General features: G+C 39.4%; 1 protein-coding gene across 6 annotated transcripts in view; it reads right to left on the bottom strand.

Moving 5' to 3' along the window:
* Positions 1–11,151: 11,151 nt before the first annotated feature.
* lrp1bb (low density lipoprotein receptor-related protein 1Bb) overlaps positions 11,152–21,051 on the bottom strand; it is a 993,888-nt gene continuing 983,988 nt past the window's right edge. For all 6 annotated transcript variants that reach the window (XM_061918476.1, XM_061918478.1, XM_061918475.1 and 3 more), the window contains one exon: positions 11,152–11,673. In XM_061918476.1, coding sequence (XP_061774460.1) covers positions 11,546–11,673 — 128 coding nt within the window. In that variant the 3' untranslated portion in view covers positions 11,152–11,545. The remainder of the gene's footprint in view (positions 11,674–21,051) is intronic.

Raw genomic sequence — 21,051 nt, forward strand, 5'->3', positions numbered from 1 at the left:
ATAATACAAGTACGACTTTTGTTTGCCTGTTCGCTACCCGCTAGCTTCCACGCTAAGCTCCTGTTCGTTATTTTCTCGCTCCCAGGCTAGCTCCTTTTGTTTGATTATCCGCCTCGTGCGCGCTTTGTGTTTGTACCCTTTTGGTTTTGTTTTTGTCATAGTATTTATATTAAAATCATGTTTGCTCACTCCATGCCTGCCTCCATATCTGTATCTTGGGGTTCGTCACCAAATAACCATGACATCTTTCTGATATGTGTTGCAATAATGTCTTCTAGTAGCTTCACAATTTAGTATTCGCAAGTATTTTGTAGTTTGTTTTCTGCACTGCAAAAAGTCAGTGTTCAAAAACAAGAGAAAAAAATACAAAAATTAGGGGGTATTTTATTTGAACTAATCAGAATTATCTGCCAATAGAACAATACATTTAGGCTTGTCAGGATGTGGAAGGGGATAGTAATCAGCGCGCTGCAGGAGTAAAGGTCAGCGCCTCTGTCCAGGGTGCTGAAAACAGAGCGCCATCAGACGGGGCCGTGGCATGTGTTGACGGCGAGACACAGCTGCCAGATGATTAGTTTGCGCAGGTGGTACGTGTTAAACTAATCATCTGATGTCTTGCAGGAGGAGGATCGGAGAGATTGATAAGTCAACAAAAGTACCTATTTGGAAAATCTACAAAAAACACATTGAACCCTGTCAACTCTGCACAACTGGCTTCCAGTGTGAATCTGTGGGACTGAAAGTAGAAAAAGCTTACACAAGACTTTTCAAAACAAGTAAAATTAGCTAACCTCAATCAACCCCAAAATACCTTTAAAATAAGTATATTCTCACTAATAACAAGTGCACTTTTCTTGGTAGAAAAAAAAGAGACCTTTTTGCTCAATATGTTGAAAAATATTCTTAAATAAAGTAAATGCTAGTGTCATTATCTTGACATAATGATATGCGCTCTGCATTACATTTGAAACCAGCAAACCTATACTAAAAACTCATTTATTGTACTTAAAGGGGAACAATATCACAATTTCAGAAGGGTTAAAACCAATAAAAATCAGTTCCCAGTGGCTTATTTTATTTTTTGAAGTTTCTTTCAAAATTTTACCCGTCCCGGAATATCCCTAATAAAAGCTTTAAAGTGCTTGATTTTCGCTATTTGCTTAAGCCGCTGTCCATTTCCCCGTGACGTCACATAGCGATGCCAATACAAACAATGGCGAATAGCACAGCAAGATATAGCAACATTAGCTCGGATTCAGACTCGGATATCAGCGGCTTTAGCGATTCAACAGATTACGCATGTATTGAAACAGATGGTCGGAGTATTGAGGCAGATAGCGAAAACGAAATTGAAGAAGAAACTGAAGCTATTGAGCGAATAGCTATTGACGCTATTCGGCCATGCATGTCTGCGTTATCATCGCCGGTAAAATGTGCAGACCAACCGATCAGGACTTTCGCATTGTCACTGGATCAACTTAAAATCCGTCGATTGGTAAGTGTTTGTTTCGCATTAAATGTGGGTGGAAGGAAACGCTGGATGTAAATATAGTTTCATATGTACATACAGGTAGCCTAAATGGCATGTTAGCATCGATTAGCTGGCAGTCATGCCGCGACCAAATATGTCTGATTAGCACACAAGTCAATAACAAAACTCACCTTTGGGATTTCTTTGACTTTATCGTAGAGTGTCGCAGGATATCCAGATATTCTTGTCATCTCTGTGCCATCTCTGTCGTAGCATCGCCGGTAAAAACCAAACGAGGGACTTTCGCATCTCTTGACACTGAAGCAACTTAAATCCATCGATTGCTAAGTGTTTGTTTGGCATTAAATGTAGGTGGAGGGAAAGGCTAGATGTAAATATAGCTACAAATGAGGCATAATGCTGCAATATATACACAGCTAGCCTAAATAGCATGTTAGCATCGATTAGCATGCCGTGCTAATCGATGCACATTCTACGTGAATCAACTTGAATCCGTCCCTGATCGTGTTGTTACACCCTCCGACAACACACCGACGAGGCATGATGTCTCCAAGGTAACGGAAAACAGTCGAAAAAACGGAAAATAACAGAGCTGATTTGACTCGATGCGTGTGATGTGGTACGGAAAAATGGCATTGAGTACTGATGTGACGTCACGTTCTGACGTCGTCGCTCAGAGAGGGATAAACAGAAAGGCGTTTAATTCGCCAATATTCACCCATTTAGAGTTCGGAAATCGGTTAAAAAAATATATGGTCTTTTTTCTGCAACATGAAGGTATATATTGATGCTTACATAGGTCTGGTGATAATGTTCCCCTTTAATGGAAAGGCAACAAGGCATCTGCTTGTTACTCGCATGGTCTCCTAGCTGCTCAGGCAAATCATATTGTCTAAAAATGCATTTTTCCATCGACAACATGACATCATCGCGCCAAATGCGTCCTCCTTCAGTCAATTAGTACGCTTATGTACAGTCCGGCCCCCGGCCAAATGTTTTTAAATTATAATTTTGAAGAATGTATCTAAATGTGCATGAACTATCTCTGTTCAAAATTGTTTGAATTATCACATTTTAATTGTTTAAATATTAACTGTCAGTTTTCTGTTCTACTATAGGAGTACATATTTTCTATTGTTTCATTGAAAATAAGACAGCAAAGTCCATTTGTCCCTCATGAAGTTGACAAAATAATAGAATGATAAATGACACAATATGTTTTTGCATATTTTAGCTGATTAAATTAGGAGCCTTTGTTTGTTTACTTACTACTAAAAGACAAGTTGTCTTGTATGTTCACTATTTTATATAAGGACTAAATTGCAATAAGAAACATATGTTTAATGTAACAGAAGATTTTTTGTTAAAATAATGCTAATAACGCCATTTTTTGTGGACCCCCTTTATTTATACGGGTACCAAAATATTGGTATCGGGACAACACTAATTTGAATGACTATGTTAAATGTGTCATTCATTTATTAAATACATAAAACATAAACGAAAAAATCCTATAAATAATCAATTAATTAAATGACATTGAGTAAATAATTATTTATATGATTCAATATTATTTTACAGTAAATGTATGAGTGACACATTTATGTATATTTTACTAATTATATATTTACGTAATTACTTAAAATTGTATTTATTGAAGATTCGTTATCCGTAGCTGGCAGTTTTCTCCGTATCGAATGTGTTTTGGGGGGTTTGTGTGTGTTTTAGACGTTGCTTTGTGACAAATATTACTCACTTGATTAACTTGATAGGGCACGCAAAGCTTATTTACTAATTGTCTGCGCAGCGGATTGTGTCTCTTAAAGTAGAGTGGAAAAACAAATTGCCTCTATAACACACCTGGGCAAATTTAGGCCCGGGGCCGCATGCGACCCAATAAACTTTTCAATTTGACCAGGTGTGTGGAAGCTATTATCATATATATATATATATATATATATATATATGATTTAAGACACCAAAAGACTTACGTTTGCGATTAAATAGATATGATCAAAACAATATTAATTTCACTGAGATTCCCGAGCCATTATAAGGGACAAATGAGGAAACCAGTAGCGTGATTACGTGACGTGGCGTTATGAACCAATTGGAGCCCTTCTCTGTCAACAACAATGCTAATTAAGCAGACTTTGTGAGGAGTCAACAAAGATTAGTTCGGGAAAAAATATTATCCAGGACCTTATATTTTTGAGCCCGAACACAAAGAGGATGAGTTAAAAGTTTAAGAAGCCGACTGCTACCCGGCGGATGTAGCTTTGTTGTAACACTATAGCATGCTAGGTGCTAAAACATACAGACTACAGAACTATAATGAACCACAATAAAGCAAACACTTACTGTAATATTTCCACTCTCGCTGGAGATGCCAACCGACGGGATGCTCACATAATCCTGTTTGGATGAAAATTCAATCACATTCCTTTTGACGGGTTAGAAACAGTTGCGGAAACTAGCATCTATTTGTGTCTTTTTTGCCATTTCGGGGGATGTCAAAGTCGACCAGCTCTGTTGGACCATGGCCACATTTCTCTACTACCAGGTGAGAGATGCATGAATTATAATCTAGAATTCACTTTTACCAAGTTTGACACAAAGCAAAAGCAGTGTGTCATTAATAGCAGCGTAAACTAGCAATAGCTCACTGCTATCAATTCACCGCTAAAGTAGACCGACTGCCTTGGCGCTTAAAATAACAACAGCGACCATAATTTTAGCTATTTTTCTATGGTTGATTTTCGGGTCCATCCATCCATCCGTCTTCTTTCGCTTATCCGAGGTCGGGTCGCGGGGGCAGCAGCCTAAGCAGTCCAGACTTTCCACTTTGTCCTGGGGGATCCCGAGACAGGAGACATAGTCTACCCAACGTGTCCCGGGTCTTCCCTGTGGCCTCCAAAGTGTCAGACGTGCCCTCAACACCTCCCGAGGGAGGCGTTTGGGTGGCATCCTGACCATATACCCGAACCACCCCATCTGGCTCCTCTCGATGTGGAGGAGCAGCGGCTTTACTTTGAGTTCCTCCCGCATGGCAGAGCTTTTCACCCTATCTCTAAGGGAGAGCCCCGCCACACGGCAGAGGAAACAAATTTCGGCCGCTTGTACTCGTGATCTTGTCCTTTCAGTTATAACCCAAAACTCATGACCATAGGTGCGGATGGGAACGTAAATCGACTGGTAAATTGAGAGCTTTGCCTTCCGGCTCAGCTCCTTCTTCACCACAACGGATCGATACAGGGTCGGCATTACTGAAGACGCCGTACCGATCCACTCTTCCCTCACTCGTGAACAAGACTCCGAGGTACTTGAAGTCCTCCACTTGGGGCAGGGTCGCCTCCCCAACCCGGAGATGGCACTCCACCCTTTTCCGGAGAACCATGGACTTAGACTTGGAGGTGCTGATTCTCATCCCGGTTGCTTCACCCTCGGCTGCGAACCGAACCAGTGAGAGCTGAAGATCCTGGCCAGATGAAGCCACATCATCTGCAAAAAAAGCAGATTCCTAATCCTACAGCCACCAAACCAGATCCCCTCAACGCCTTGACTGCGCCTAGATATTCTGTCCATAAAAGTCATGAACAGAATCGGTGACAAAGGGCAGCCTTGGCGGAGTCCAACCGACTTACTGCCGGCAATGCGGACCAAGCTCTGACACTGATCGTACAGGGAGCGGACCGCCACAATCGGATAGTCCGATACCCCATACTCTCTGAGCTCTCATTTTCGGGTCATGACATGTGGATTATAGAATTTTGTTGGCGGTTTCTGGATGTTTTCAGAGAGTATAATGGGCCTTCGATTTGTGGACTCAATTGTTAGCTATTTGTTTACGATTTCGAATGCATAAAAAAAGCCAAACATGCGGTCCTGTCCTACATAGGGATTGTGAATGATAAACATCCGCAATTAATGAAATTAATCGATACAATGAATGTTATAAAGACAAACTGTTTTTCCACTCTACTGGTACTTTAAGCGAGCAAAATAAGAACCACAATCTCCGTCACAAACACGTCTCCGCTCGGGATGGTCTACTGCTGGCCCCACCATGGACTGGATTCTCACTATTATGTTAGATCCACTATAGATCTAACAAATGGACGGTTACCCACATATACGGTGCCTTCCAAGGTTTTTCATAGTCATTCTCATTGAAGTCCCACTGGGTTATGAGTTTTTCCTTGCCCATTTGTGGGCGCTGAACTGCGGATGTCGTTGTGGCTTGTGCAGCCCTTTGAGACACTTGGGATTTAGGGCTATGTAAATAAACAATTTTTTGATTGAATGAATCCATATACTGTGAATATGCAGAATATATGCTGATCATCGGAACGGCCACAACACTGGGAGGAGGAGATGCACACATGAATATCTAGTACACAGTGTGTGATTTACCAGGAGTAAAACTGTTCTGCGGTTGTTTTGCATCTCTATTTAGTACGTCTAAGAGGGACGTGCAAACAGGCATTGGCACAGAAATAATATGGCTGTGAGAAAAATAGCGCTGCAGCTTTTTCGTACTTATGTGGACTGTCAAAACAAAACAAATATTACACATATTGCCTATTCAGCAATATCATTTTATAATTTTATAGCTGCGGGATGACAGAAGGGGCTGGTGACTGCTGGCATTTTTCAACTGACGTTGGTTTCTTCAAATAAATAGAGAAAAGTTCTAGCAATATGCATTTTCTTGCGGCTGAAGCATTCCAGGGCATGCTTGTAGTTAGTGCCAGAAATTCCAACGAGTACACCTTCGGCACACCAATTTTTGTTTTTTAAAGTACTGTTGTAGACTGCTTTTAAAAAAACGGCCATAAAAAGTGGCACATAACACATCTGCCGCATGTTTGAAAACAAGGCAAAACATTACGGATGGGAGCATAATAATATGAATGTGCAGTAAATGAGTGTCTCCATGGTGAAAGCCACGCAAATCCTATTTTAAACAAGGCGGTTTGTACACGCCCACTAATAGTACACGCACATTTATAGTAGATTAGCGCGTGTTTGTTGGATCTGATCCCATCAGCTACACTTAGGAAGCATCCATCTATCCATCCATCCATCCATTCTCTACTGTTTGTCCCTCCAACAATTCTAATTGGTTAACTTCGTTAAATTCTCCCGGGCAGGAGAGGGTTTTCTGGTGTGCCCAATTTCGATCCGCTGCCCGGATCATTTATTATTTGGACTTTTGAGTTTGTTTGTGCACTTCCTGATTCATCTTGTCACCATGGTTGCTTATTTGTGTCACCTGCTCCTTGTTTCCGGACTCCCACCTGTTTGTTAATTACCATCCTTATTTAAACCTGCCTTTTTTGTGACTCGTTCTCGCATCCTAGAGTTTTGTTCCACGCAACATGTGACAACGCTGATCCCCGTTTCTGGTAAAACAGTTTTTGTATTTCAGTAGCTTCCACGCTATGCTTTGTGTTTTGTAGCTCACATGCTAGCTCTTTGTTTTGCCTTTTCATGCCTAGTGCAAGTTTTCTGTTTGTAGCCAGTTCTTTAGTTGAATAAATCATTATTTCTTACCTTTACGCTGTGTCTGAGCCCGAACTGCACCAAGGAAGAACGAACCGAACCACCATGCCCAGCAAATGTCACAGTAAAGCCATCACCATGGATGTGAAACATGAACATTGTAAAAAGCTCTGTCAGAGGAATAAGACCCCATCAATATTGGCCGCACTTTCGGTTTCAACCGCCTATTTACCTGCCTTAAAGCAGATATTCTCAAACTGTGTGGTAGGCCATATAATCACTTGGTTAGTTTTGTATTTTCCTATATTCAAACACAATGTTACTGTTCAAACTGTGTGTAATGTTATTGGCTAAAAAATGGCCAAATAACATATCTGCCTTGTTTTTAATGAATACGCAGGCCTACTACGCTACTGTATTTTTTTAATGTTGCTCGCATGGTTTTCTGAGGTGGTACTTGGTGAAAAAAGTTCGAGAACCTTGAGGGTGTGACTTTGAAGATGATCGTTTGGAGTGAAAAGAACACATTTCGATGCCGCAGTATATTTGCATGCAGTACAGACATAACTACTTGGAAATAAACCCCCTTTATTTAATATTGATTTACATTTTATATAAAAAAAATACTTACATTTAATACATTTTGTCAAAATACATAGAAGTCAACCCACATACAAATCAAATATAAAATTATAAAAAGTCCTCATATTTATCATCCTCTTTTTTTTTTTTAACAGAATAACAGATGTGATCTAGGATAAGTCTTGCTGACATGTTTGCAGGTCTGGTAAAACTCATTTTTCTACTTTGTTTTTTCACCCTTTCCGTCGATACATGAAATTTAGAAAAATATGGTATTTACCAGTTGTCCTCTCAGTGTACAGTACAGGATCTGATCGGTGAACATTCAAGGTGGGCTTCCGTCCCTCTAGTCCACCAGAAACCTCATTTTTGAGCGGCGCGCGGTTGTCGTGACGACAAAAACGTGCCAAAGTCGATGGAAATGACAAAGACAACAAAACCTGTGGAATGACATATTTTCTGAGAAAAATATCATATTGCTACCAAGCCAAGCAGCAGATATACTGATACTAATTAGGGATGTCCTGATACAAATTTTCACTTCTGATACGATACCTATACATCCTTGACCGATACTGATATTAACCCAATCCGATATCAGCAGAAATCATCATACCAGCTTTCGTTATTTTGTGGAGTGGATTACTAGAATAGGTCTTAAAACACTAACCGCAAGACTAATTTATGATTTTTAAGTGGCGGCACCTAGTGGTCACAATAATTTAACTAAATCATGACGCAATAAGTTGAATGATGCGGACACGTATGTTACTGGCTACTTTTAACAAGCTTCTGCCTTGGAGACTTTGTATGTGCAGTAAAGTAGAATTGTTTCATTTTGTCGATACTGGCAAATATGGTGTTAATGACACTTTTTAGGTATGTCCAGCTTGTGCGCTAACCAGTCGTGTAGCTGCTAGTTTCTAGTGGCCGATTGCCTACATTAGTGATGCTCAAACTGTGGAAGGTGTCAGGATAATTGTAACTAATTTATCACAAAACTTTGTGTTGCCATGAGTTCCCGGCGAGAGGACAAAAGCTGTCTTTGATCCTACCAATCAAATGGCTTGTGAAATTCCACTGTGTAGGATGGGAAGCAACATGAAGGTGTTGTTTCTTTGATGTATTATAATCAACGGAAATATATTGTCTTGATCCGAAAACTAAAGGCGACCTTTTATTTGAACTGTTTTACGACCTTTTCTTTGAACCGACCTTTTCTTTGAACTGTGTTAATCAAAGTGGATGGCTGTTTACGACCCCAGTCCCTTAGAAACAGCTGTTGCCATGTAATCAGGGAAAGTCCAAATAAAAGAGGATGCGTACGATCTTTCGTCAGGAGCGTGGTGAGACTGTACAAGAGTACAGTCCAGACGTTTCTCCTCACTGAGCCAAATTTAATTCAGTCTCTGTTTAATTCCTTGCTTCTTGTCCTGTTTAATAGATGTCCTCAGTATTTGAACCTGACAGTAGGTGTACCCTTAATGTTGAGCCAAATAATCCCTTAAAGTAATATTTCATTTACCAATATGCTAACACAGTGTTACTGTTCAAACTGTGTGATATGTTACAGTGGCCAGACTGTAGAGTCGCACCCAGAATTTTATAAAAACATTTTAGCCGCACCGGACTATAAGAAGGCATATATATACGTTGTGAAATATTCTGTGAATGTTTATTTACATACCTTAATTGTTTCCAAACAGTGCCTGTAACGCGGCAGTAAAACGGCTTACCAAGAAAAAACAGAAGTCCTGGTCATGGGAGTTATTGACTCCAATTGGCTAAACAGAGTCAATAACTCCCCGGTGATGTTTTGGTGAATTTACAAAACTGAAACATTACAAAAAGAATGTCTTTGTAAGTTAATAATACTGACAAAGACACTCGTAAACGTGTTAGCACAGTCGCTAATCCTAACGACGGCAGCTTCATTACACTACGACAGCACGTGCAAATATGCATGAAAACAAACCTACAGACATCTCACATGGTGAGGTTTTGTAATTATGAATAGTTTTAATTATATTGTAAAACTTACAAATGTTGCTAGGAGTGATAAAAAAAGAAATGCTACGGAGGACTCAAAGACAAAACAGCACTTTCGGTCGAAAGCACTAAACAGAAGGAAATACTGAAGATATTTGCCCCGCGGCACCTGCATTGAATAAAATCATCCAAAAGCTGGCGCTATTGCATAAACAATAACACACCTTTGCAGTGTCTTTACCTGTGTGTTTTTATTTTTAATTTGTTGCCTTATCGGGAAAACAAAAGCCATAAATTAGCCGCACAGTGTTATAAATCGCAAGGTTTAAAGCGTAGGGAAAAAAACTTGCGGAATTTACAGTAAATATAGTTGTTAAATAAAACATCTGCCTTCTTTTCAATGAATACTTAGGCCTACTATGGTACAGTGTTTTAATGTTCGTTATTATAGTGGTATGAGTTTTTTCTGAGGTAATACATGGTGAAAAAAGTTTTGAGATTCACATGGTTTTTGTTTTTGTAAATGACTTCGGAATAAGAGGACAAACTTGTGCTCTTATCGGAAAACGTTCAGATATTAAAACTGGCTGTCCAGCTTTGCACAAGTAAACATGTTTTAGATGCAAGCCGTTTTTTTTTTTTTGCTGATATCGTACTGATTTCTAATATCACTATCGGCATACTTGCCAACCTTGAGACCTCTGAATTCGGAAGATGGAGGTGGGGGCTTGGGTAGCAGGGGTGTATATATTTTCAAGTATTTCGTATATATATATATATATATATATATATATATATATATATATATATATATATATCCATCCATCCCATCCATCCATTTTCTACCGCTTATTCCCTTTTGGGGTCGCGGGGGGCGCTGGCGCCTATCTCAGCTACAATCGGGCGGAAGGCGGGGTACACCCTGGACAAGTCGCCACCTCATCGCAGGGCCAACACAGATAGACATATATATATATATATATATACATACACACAAAATTTGCAGTCAGCATACCCCTTCCCTTCGAGTTGTCCTGGATGAACTGAAATACTTTTTTCCCAATCATTTTGGAACTTGCAAGCGTACATCTTCTTCTTACTCTTCGTCGTCATGTCTCTTTATTCGTTCTTCTACTTCGTCTCTGTTATGTTTTTGGACATTACTACTTGCCGTAGTTTTGAAGCAATGCGTGATGGGAATCCGGATGTTTTGTGTCAGTGTATTAATGTGCCGGCTGGAATAAACACACGCTGAGAAATAGCTCCGGGCCTGCCTACTTTATGGAAAATAGAAAAACCTATGGATAACGGAGGCTTATATAATAGTCTCCTTTTCAGGTGAGAAAGGACGTTGAAAGCAGTGCCTTTAAGGCAAGCCCCCAATATTGTTGTCCGGGTAGAAATCGGGAGAATGGTTGCACCGGGACATTTTCGGGAGGGGTACTGAAAATCGTGAGTCTACCAGGAAAATCGGAAGGGTTGGCAAGTATGACTATCGGAGTGGGACACCCCTAATACTAATCCTTAAGGTTTACCGGTGGATCCACCACTTGGAAAAAACAAAAACAAAAAACTGACAAATCTTCCTAAACATTGCTTAAAAGTGGTCTTAAAAACTGAGCCAAGCCTTGGCTACCGCCACAAAAAACATCAGCGTTCCTGCTTCCCCGATAAAAAGATGGTACATGTTTTAAGCGTTGTACTGTTTAACTGTGCATAAGTATGGCTTGGGGTGAATACATTTTTTTTTTTATTTTTTTTTGCGCTTCAGAGTGTCATTCAGTATACGGCTGCATAACCTACGTTTTGAAAATAGAGCTCCAAAGCACACCGAGCACATAATGCTGACGCAGTCAGTCAATATGTCACCTAAAAGCCTCATAGAAAAAGTATTGTTTCCATGTCCATATATAATCCATTGTATACGGTGGTTACAAAAAAGAAGTAGAAAGAGTCAAGTTAGGCTACGCGGCGGTTTCATGTATAATCCCCTCTCGTTTCTTTGGGAGTAGCTCTCTTCTCTCGTCGATGTTGATGACCGGCTTCCGACCGTTTTGTCCGTCCATGTACATCTTTGCATACACCGGGTTTTCGTAGTTCATGGGCTGGATGGAGGCAAAAGACACGGATATTAGAAAAGCAGCCATCCGACATTCCACAAGGTAGTGTGAAATATTAAGAAAGCATTGACGGCAATTACTTCCAATAAAATACTTTTTACACTCCACTGGATTGGGGTGACGATAATAGCATTGCTCCTGTCGTCATGGCAACCAATGACTTCATTTTTGGCCATTTCTTGGGTTAACCAATAAACACAGATCATACTTCAAAAAAAGCACATTAATATGTCTATTTATGTTGCTTTAATATCTCAATATTAATAAATGCATTGTTAAAGAAAGATTAGAAGATTAGATGAAAGGGTTAAGGTTAAGTGCGAGGGCAACAGAAAATAAAAACATACTGAATTTGTGCATGAAATCATGGATGCAGGATTTTACAAAACCATGCAAAAAAAATGTTGGTAACACTTTAGTATGGGGAACGCGTTCACCATTAATTAGTTGCTTATTAAAATGCAAATTAGTAACATATTGGCTCCTAATTAGTCATTATTAAGTACTTACTTATGTCTTATTCTGCATGGCCTTATTATACAACAAGTTCTTATGATCCGCCGCCCGGATCATACATTATTTTGTTTTTTGAGTCCTTTTGTGTTTCTTGTTTGTTTTTGGACTCTTCCGATCCCTGGTTTGGCACTTCCTTATTTATCTTGTCTCCATGGTTTCATATTTGTTCCACCTGCCACTTGTTTTTCGACGCTCACATGTTTTCTGATTACGGCCAGTATTTAAGCCTGCCTTCTCCCTTTGTTCAGCCTGGATCTCTTGTTTGCTATATGCAACGTTCACGTGGTTATCTTCCCATGTCTTGTTCCGTGCTAAGTTTTATCTTAGCTTCCCGTGCGCTCGGCATGCTACTTTTTGGACTCTGTTCTCAGTGCTAGTTTAGCTTTAGCTTACCGTGCGTAGGCACGTGCTTTCTTTTGCCTGTTTTGTACCAGTGTTATTTTATTTTTGTATATTAACCCAACCTCTTACCTGCTATTCCTGTCCGTCTGGTCCATTTTGCATCTTGGGGGGACAAAACGTGCATCACCATGCGCGCACCCCTTGACACAAGTAAGCCATTAACTCAGCGTCTTCCCTCAATAACCTCAGAATTATTGCTTGTTAGTAACCCTAACCCTAACCCTTATATGTTCTCCTAGCGTCCAAATAACTCTAAATTAAGTCTTTGTTACTTTAATAAGCAACTAATTAATGGGGAATATTATAATCATGTGTGCTTCAAGGACTGTATCCCTTGCAGACTGTATTGTTCTACAAACCCCGTTTCCATATGAGTTGGGAAATTGTGTTAGGTTTAAATATAAATGGAATACAATGATTTGCAAATCACTGTATTCTGTTTATATTTACATCTAACACAATTTCCCAACTCATATGGAAACGGGGTTTGTATATTGTAGGAAACCAGAAATTTAATAACAGAAAGAAACAACCCCTTTTGTGTGAATGAGTGTGAATGGGGGAGGGAGGTTTTTTTTGGGTCGGTAAGTGTATCTTGTGTTTTTTCAAGTTGATTTAATAATAATAAAAAAATAAAAAAACGGTAAATATGTTACCCATACTAAAGTGTTACTAAAAATTCTTATCTAAATAACAATATTTCTACACAGTAGGACCTCGGTTTTTGTACAGTACACCCCACTTTTCATTTGATTAAAAATTGAGTGTCTTGGTTGTTACTGACATATAACAGTCGTCCATCGCCACCTTCTTGGTTATTTTAAGCTAAAATCAATTAGTTTTTTCTTTTTTTTGTATTGCAGTGTAGTAATTGTCACATTTTCTATGAGGTCGCGGTGATCACAAAAGATATTCACCAAGGGGAGCTTCTGTTTCCATGCCGATGGAGCCATTGTTCTATCTAGCGCCTGTTTTTCATGTTAAGTGAAGGAAAAAAACTCTGGAGATGCACTTCATCTTCTACTCCTCAATCAATAACACATCTTCACATTGGGGAGCCTCAGACGTGAGTGATAATGAACGACAACAGCGGGTACACGCGGTGGGACTTGCACCACTCAATACAAACTACTAACTAGTACATCCCTCGTGACTTTTAAATATTCTTTGAAAACGCACGAATTTGCGCTGGATTTGAACACAAGCTGAGCTGAACATATTGTATGAACATGTTTATGTATTATTTAGACCTTTTTTATGCATATGCCTTAATTTATTCTACAAAACCCAAAACCAGTGATTTTGGCACGTTGTGTAATACTTACCTTATTTTTCGGACTAAAAGTCGCTCCGGAATAAGTAAAAAAAAACATAAATACGTCGCACTGTAGTATAAGTTGCATTTTTGGGGGATATTTATGTGATAAAATCCAACACCAAGAATAGACATTTGAAAGGAAATTTAAAATAAATAAAGAATAGTGAACAACAGGCTGAATAAGTGTACGTTATATGAGGCATAAATAACCAACTGAGAGCGTGCCTGGTATGTTAACGTAACATATTATGGTAAGAGTCATTTAAATAATCATAACATATAGAACATGCTATACATTTACGAAACAATTTGTTACTCCTAATCGCTAAATCCGATGAAATCTTCTTCCTCGATGTCGCTTCTAAACAACTCTGCCAACTCCAAAGGTATGCGTCGCTTCCTCTTGTCGTTTTCTGCTGCATATTTCACTACGTCCAGCTTGTAATCTGCAGTACATGATTTCCTTTTCGGTGCCATTTTTGTTCAGCCCTTCTCAGTTTTTATAAGTTACCGCCAACGTTGAAATGATCCATTTTAATAGCTACGGCAGAAGCATATAGCATATAGCAGTTAGCATCCCATGACCCACAATGCACTTCTGCCGTGACCCTCCCCCGCCAAATTCTTATTGGTTGACGTGTGTGTGACGATTGCTGACTTTTTCTTGATCTCTTACGCCAGGGGTAGGGAACCTATGGCTCGTGGGCCAGATGTGGCTCTTTTGATGACTGCATCTGGCTCTTCGATAAATCTTAGCTGACATTGCTTAACACGATAATTATGAATAATTCCGCTGGTAATCACAGTGCTAAAAATAACGTTAAAAATAGAAAACATTCTCATGCATTTTAATCCATCCATCCGATTTCTACCACATTTGTTCAAGAAGTCGCAGTAATCAATGATTAATCATTTATTATATGTTAGCTTCAGAATAACAATGTTATTAAAAAGTATACAAGACTTATTATATTGTTGGTCTTACTTAAAAATGCAAGCATTTAGTTGTATTCAGTGTTAAAAAATATTATATGGCTCTCACAGAAATACATTTTGAAATATTTGGCTTTCAGGGCTCTCTCAGCCAAAAAGGTTCCCGACCCCTGTCTTACGCGAATGAGATAAATAATATTATTTGATATTTTACGGTAATGTGTTAATAATTTCACATATAAGTCTATAAAACTACGAAAAAAACTGCGACTTATAGTCCGAAAAATACGATAATTAAAAACAGAATACAATGAATAACAAAGCCATTTCAACGTATATTCAAAGACAAGATAATGAATGCTTAAACTGATAAACTTATTTTATTTGTTTTTCTACAAATAATCATTAACTCAGAATTTAATGGCAGCAACACACTGCAAAAAAATTGTCACAGGGACATTTTTACCACTGTGTTACATGGCCTTTCCTTTTAACACTCAGTGAACGTTTGGGAACTGAGGAGACCAATTTTTGAAGCTTTTCAGGTGGAATTCTTTCCCATTCTTGCATGATGTACAGCTTAAGTTCTTCAACAGCCCGGGGTCTCCGTTGTGGTATTTTAGGCTTCAAATTGACAGAATTTTTGGCATTTTGTGATGTTTAGATGGTACTTTCTCATACTTTGCAGATTTTAAATACAATTGGATATCGTTTAATGCAGTTGTCCCCAACCTTTTTGTATCCGCGGACCGGTCAACGCTTAATAATTTGTCCCGCGGCCCAGGGGGGGATCCTTTTTTTTTCCTTTTTTTTTTTCTTTGTCATGAAAAAGGGAGGTTTTTGTCATGAAAAAGGGAGGTTTTTGTGATCGGTGCACTAATTGTAAGTGTATATTGTGTTTTTATGTTAATTTTAATAAAATAAAAAATAAAAATAAATAAAAAATATATATATATATTTTTTTTTATTTTTTTTATTTTTTTTTTTTTTAAATAAAAATTACTAAAAATTTCTTCTGCGGCCCGGTACCAATCGGTCCATGAGGCCCGGTGGTTGGGGACCACTGGTTTAATGGATACAGTGAAACAAAATTGAGCATTAAAAGTCAACTTGCGTTCCCATTACACTGGTATTTTAAGTGGGACTATATGGGTATTATTTCAGGTCTACAGGGCTCTAATGCAGTAAAAAAAAAAAGTGTTTTTTGATGCTCTATGAAAATAATTGATTCATAAATAAGAACCCCACTTCACGGAAATGTTTTTTTTTTATTGAATATGAGAAAAAAATAACATAGTAAGGCCAAAGAAAGTTGCAAGTGACACAACTTTCAGCACTAACCAGGGTGAGAAACACTATTGAATTCAAGAAAAAAATGTAGTAAAATACACAACAAAAATATGTATGCAACACTTTTGTTTTTGCTCCCATTTTTCATGAGTTAAACCCAAAGTTCTAAAACGTTTACCGTATACAAAAGACCTATAACTCTCAAATATTGTTCACAAATGTGTCTAAATCTGTGTTCGTAAGCACTGCTTCATTGCCAAGATAACCCATCCCACCTCACAGGTGTGGCATATCGAGATGCTGATAAAATAGCATGAGTATTGCACAAGTTTACCTTAGACTGCACTCAGTAAAAGGTCAGTCTGATATGTGCAGTTTTATCACACAGCACAATGCTAAAGATGTCGCAAGGTTTGCGGGAGTGTGCAGTTGGCATGCTGACTGCAGGAAATCCACCAGAGCTGTTGCCCGTGAAATTAAGAGATAATTTCTCTCCATAAGTGCGTCTGCCTCACAATACGAAGGTCCTGAGTAGTAAGGGTCCAATCCCGGGCTCGGGATCTTTTTGTGTGGAGTTTGTATGTCCTCCCTGTGACTGCATGGGTACCCTTCGGGTACTCCGGCTTCCTCCCACCTCCAAAGACATGCACCTGGGGATAGGTTGATTGGCAACACTAAAATTGGCTCTGGCATGTGAATGTGAGTGTGAATGTTGACTGTCTATCTGTGACAGCGCTGCGATGAGGTGGCAACTTGTCCAGGGTGTACGCCGCCTTCCACCCGATTGTAGCTGAGATAGGCACCAGCGCCCCCCGCGACCCCAAAGGGAATCAGCAGTAGACAACGGATGGATGGAAGTCTCCAAAGGCGTTTCAGAGAATTTGGCAGTACATCCAACCGGACTCACAACCGCAGACCACGTGTAACCACACCAACCCAGGCACTCCACAAACAGCAGGTGGACGGACCTCCATGAAACCTAGACGGCTGCTGCAACAACTGGTTTGCATAACCACAGAATGTATGCACAAACCGTCTTAGAGAAGCTCAACTGAATGCTCGTCGTCCTAATCGTGGTCTCGACCTGACCGCAGTTTTACGTCGTAACTGACTTGAGTGGGAAAATGTTCACATTTATTGGATGAATGTAAGTTTTTTTGCTGTTCAGGGCAGATGGCGTGTGTGACGTCGAGTCGGAGAGTGTTTTGCTGATGTCAATGTTGTGAATCAAGTGGTCCATGGTGGGGGTGAGCGTATGGTATGGACAACAAACCCAAGTGCATTTTATTGATGCCGTTGTACCAGTCACCCGACACCATCACCTCATGTTGCAGCATGACAATGCACGGCCCCATGTTGCAACGATCTCTGTACACAATTCCTGGAAGCTGAAAACATCCCAGTTCTTGCACGGCCAGCATAGTCACCGGACATGTCACCCATGCTGTGGATCGGTGTATATGACAGCGTGTTCCAGTTCTTGTCAATATCCAGCAACTAAGCATAGCCATTTAGGAGGAGTTAACCAATCGACAACCTGATCAAGCCCGTACACCCAATAAAGCAAAACTGCACATTTTCAGAGTGTCCTTTTATTGTGGGCAAACCTGTGCAATATTCATGCTGCTTTATCAGCATCTTGATATGCCACACCTGTGAGGTGGGATGGATTATCTTGGCAAAGAAGTGCTCAGGAACACAGATTTGGACATATTTGTGAGCAATATTTGAGAGGAATAGATCGTTTGTGTATATAGTAAAAGTTTTAGATCAGGGGCGTCAAACTCAAATACAGAGTGGGCCAAAATTTTAAACGGAACAAAGCCGCGGGCCAAGATTGAACAAATTAACCTTTTAATAGGGACCCAAACAAGTTTTGCATTAAATATTGAACAAGCAAGGCTTATATAACTTTAGTGACATGCAAAATCCAGTTTCAAATAATAATAATAACAATAAAAAAAATATCAATGGCATATCAAATAAAATTGTAATAAAAATGTTATGCCTTTTTTTCTGTTTGCAATCTTCTGAGGTAAATATCACATTTTTTCCACAAGCTAATAATACATTTGAAAATAAAATAACAATAATGAATGAACTAAACATTCAAGCCTTGAAGTAGCAAGAGAAAATGCATGAATAAACGTTAATTATTGGTCAGTTTGCTGGAAGTTTCCCGGAAGAGTTAGTGCTGCAAGGGTTTCTGGGTATTCGTTCTGTTGTGTTGCGGTGCGGATGTTCACCCGAAATGTGTTTGTCATTCTTGTTTGGTGTGGGTTCACAGTGTGGCGCATATTTGTTACAGTGCTAAAGTTGTTTATATGGCCACCCTCAGTGTGACCTGTATGGCTGTTGATCAAGTATGAATTGCATTCACTTGTGCGTGTGTGTGTGTGTGTGTGTGTGTGTGTGTGTGTGTGTGTGTGTGTGTGTGTGTGTGTGTGTGTAGAAGCCACAAATATTATGTGACACGCTGTTAGTATAGAGGAAAAGCGGACGTGACGACAGGTTGTAGAGAACGCTAAAGGCAGTGCCTTAAATGCACGCCCCCAATATAGTTGTCCAGGTGGAAATCGGTAGAAATTCGGGAGAATGGTTGCCCCGGTAGATTTTCAGGAGGGGCACTGAACTCCGGGGGTCTACCGGGAAAATTAGGAGGGTTGGCAAGTATGAGTATTAGCGGTGAATGCGGTGTTACAGCTCTAATGCTAAATTGATATTGCCTCAAGGGCCAAATGAAATTACACGGCGGGCCAGATTTGGCCCGCGGGCCAGAGTTTGACACCCATGTTTTAGATCTTTGAGTTCAACTTATGAAAAATGGGAACAAAAACAAAAGTGTTGCGTTTATATTTTTTTTAAGTAAACAAAGATGGCATTCATGGGTTTGTCACCGCCTGACCTTCAACTTAACCAACACAGTTAAACGTTCATTTAATCATTGCATTCATCGTTGATATGTACAGTAATCCTTTGTTTATCGCTTTTTATTGGTTCCTGGAACTTCCGCAAAGTAGGAATTATAATATATACATTTTATATTTTCACAGCGAGAACATAAAAAAAAACAGTTTATGATCTTCTCCAAGGTTTTACCATAATGAGAACCCTCTAAACATTAAATACATTTAGTCATCTTTGAACGTTCCGTCCAATATTGTAATGCTGGAAAAATATGTATAATATGCTTTAAAAAAAATATGTGACAGTGAGACGCGATGAATTTCGAAGAATAAAATTATGCATTTGAACCGATTCCCAGTACCTAGTATTCAACGGTAGCAGTATTTTTGGTATTTGTGTGTGTTAGTAAATGTCAAATGTTTGATAATATTTTTTACTTATTATTTAAAAATGAGCTGATTAAGATAACTGTGCTGTCCAGTTGTTTGTGCCTTGTTTTCTGGTTAAGTTTGAGTCTCGATTGCAATGCAGTTGCACTTCCAAGACATTAGAATCTATGGTATGTCGTTTTACTGGGAAACGTGTAGGAATGTGTTTTGCTGCGCCCTACAAGGTGTTTATACTGTAAGTATTGTGCTTATTCACACCGGTTGTTTAATTGTAACAGTAATCTTGGTCGTAGCTTCCTTTACCAATTTTGTAAAAATCGCTATTTCTAATAGTAACCTGCCTACTGCAAATCCAATGGATCAACATCAAGCTAGCACATTTTAAAAGAGTAAAGCCTTTCATTGAGTTTCAGCGTATTCTACCAAGTACTGTATACTTGCTTTGTTGGTGTCGAAAATTGCAACATTACTTAGAGCAGGGGTGTCAAACTCAAATACAGAGTGGGCCAAAATTTAAAACTGAACAAAGCCGCGGGCCAAGATTGAACAAATTAACCTTTTAGGTGGTAGCGTTTATTGTAACGTCCCGGAAGAGTTAGTGCTGCATGGGGTTCTGGGTATTTGTTCTGTTGTATTACGATGCGGATGTTCTCCCGAAATGTGTTTGTCATTCTTGTTTGGTGTGGGTTCACAGCTTGGTGCATATTTGTAACAGTGTTAAAGTTGTTTGTATCAACATCAAGCTAGCGCATTTTAAAAGAGTAAAGCCTTTCATTGAGTTTCAGCGTATTCTACCAAGTACTGTATACTTGCTTTGTTGATGTCGAAAATTGCAACATTACTTAGAGCAGGGGTGTCAAACTCAAATACAGAGTGGGCCAAAATTTAAAACTGAACAAAGCCGCGGGCCAAGATTGAACAAATTAACCTTTTAGGTGGTAGCGTTTATTGTAACGTCCCGGAAGAGTTAGTGCTGCATGGGGTTCTGGGTATTTGTTCTGTTGTATTACGATGCGGATGTTCTCCCGAAATGTGTTTGTCATTCTTGTTTGGTGGGGGTTCACAGCTTGGTGCATATTTGTAACAGTGTTAAAGTTGTTTGTATCAACATCAAGCTAGCGCATTTTAAAAGAGTAAAGCCTTTCATTGAGTTTCAGCGTATTCTACCAAGTACTGTATACTTGCTTTGTTGGTGTCGAAAATTGCAACATTACTCAGTGCAGAGGTGTCAAACTCAAATACAGAGTGGGCCAAAATTTAAAACTGAACAAAGCCGCGGGCCAAGATTGAACAAATTAACCTTTTAGGTGGTAGCGTTTATTGTACCGTCCCGGAAGAGTTAGTGCTGCACGGGGTTCTGGGTATTTGTTCTGTTGTATTACGATGCGGATGTTCTCCCGAATTGTGTTTGTCATTCTTGTTTGGTGTGGGTTCACAGCGTGGTGCATATTTGTAACAGTGTTAAAGTTGTTTATACGGCCACCCTCAAGTGTGACCTGTATGGCTGTTGACCAAGTATGCTTGGCATTCACTTGTGAGTGTGTAGATGCCGCTTATATTATGGGGCTTGGTCGGCATGCTGTTTGTATGGAGGATAAGCGGACGTGA

The sequence above is a fragment of the Nerophis ophidion genome, linkage group LG13, assembly GCF_033978795.1.
Source record: "Nerophis ophidion isolate RoL-2023_Sa linkage group LG13, RoL_Noph_v1.0, whole genome shotgun sequence".
Lineage (NCBI taxonomy): Eukaryota > Metazoa > Chordata > Actinopteri > Syngnathiformes > Syngnathidae > Nerophis > Nerophis ophidion.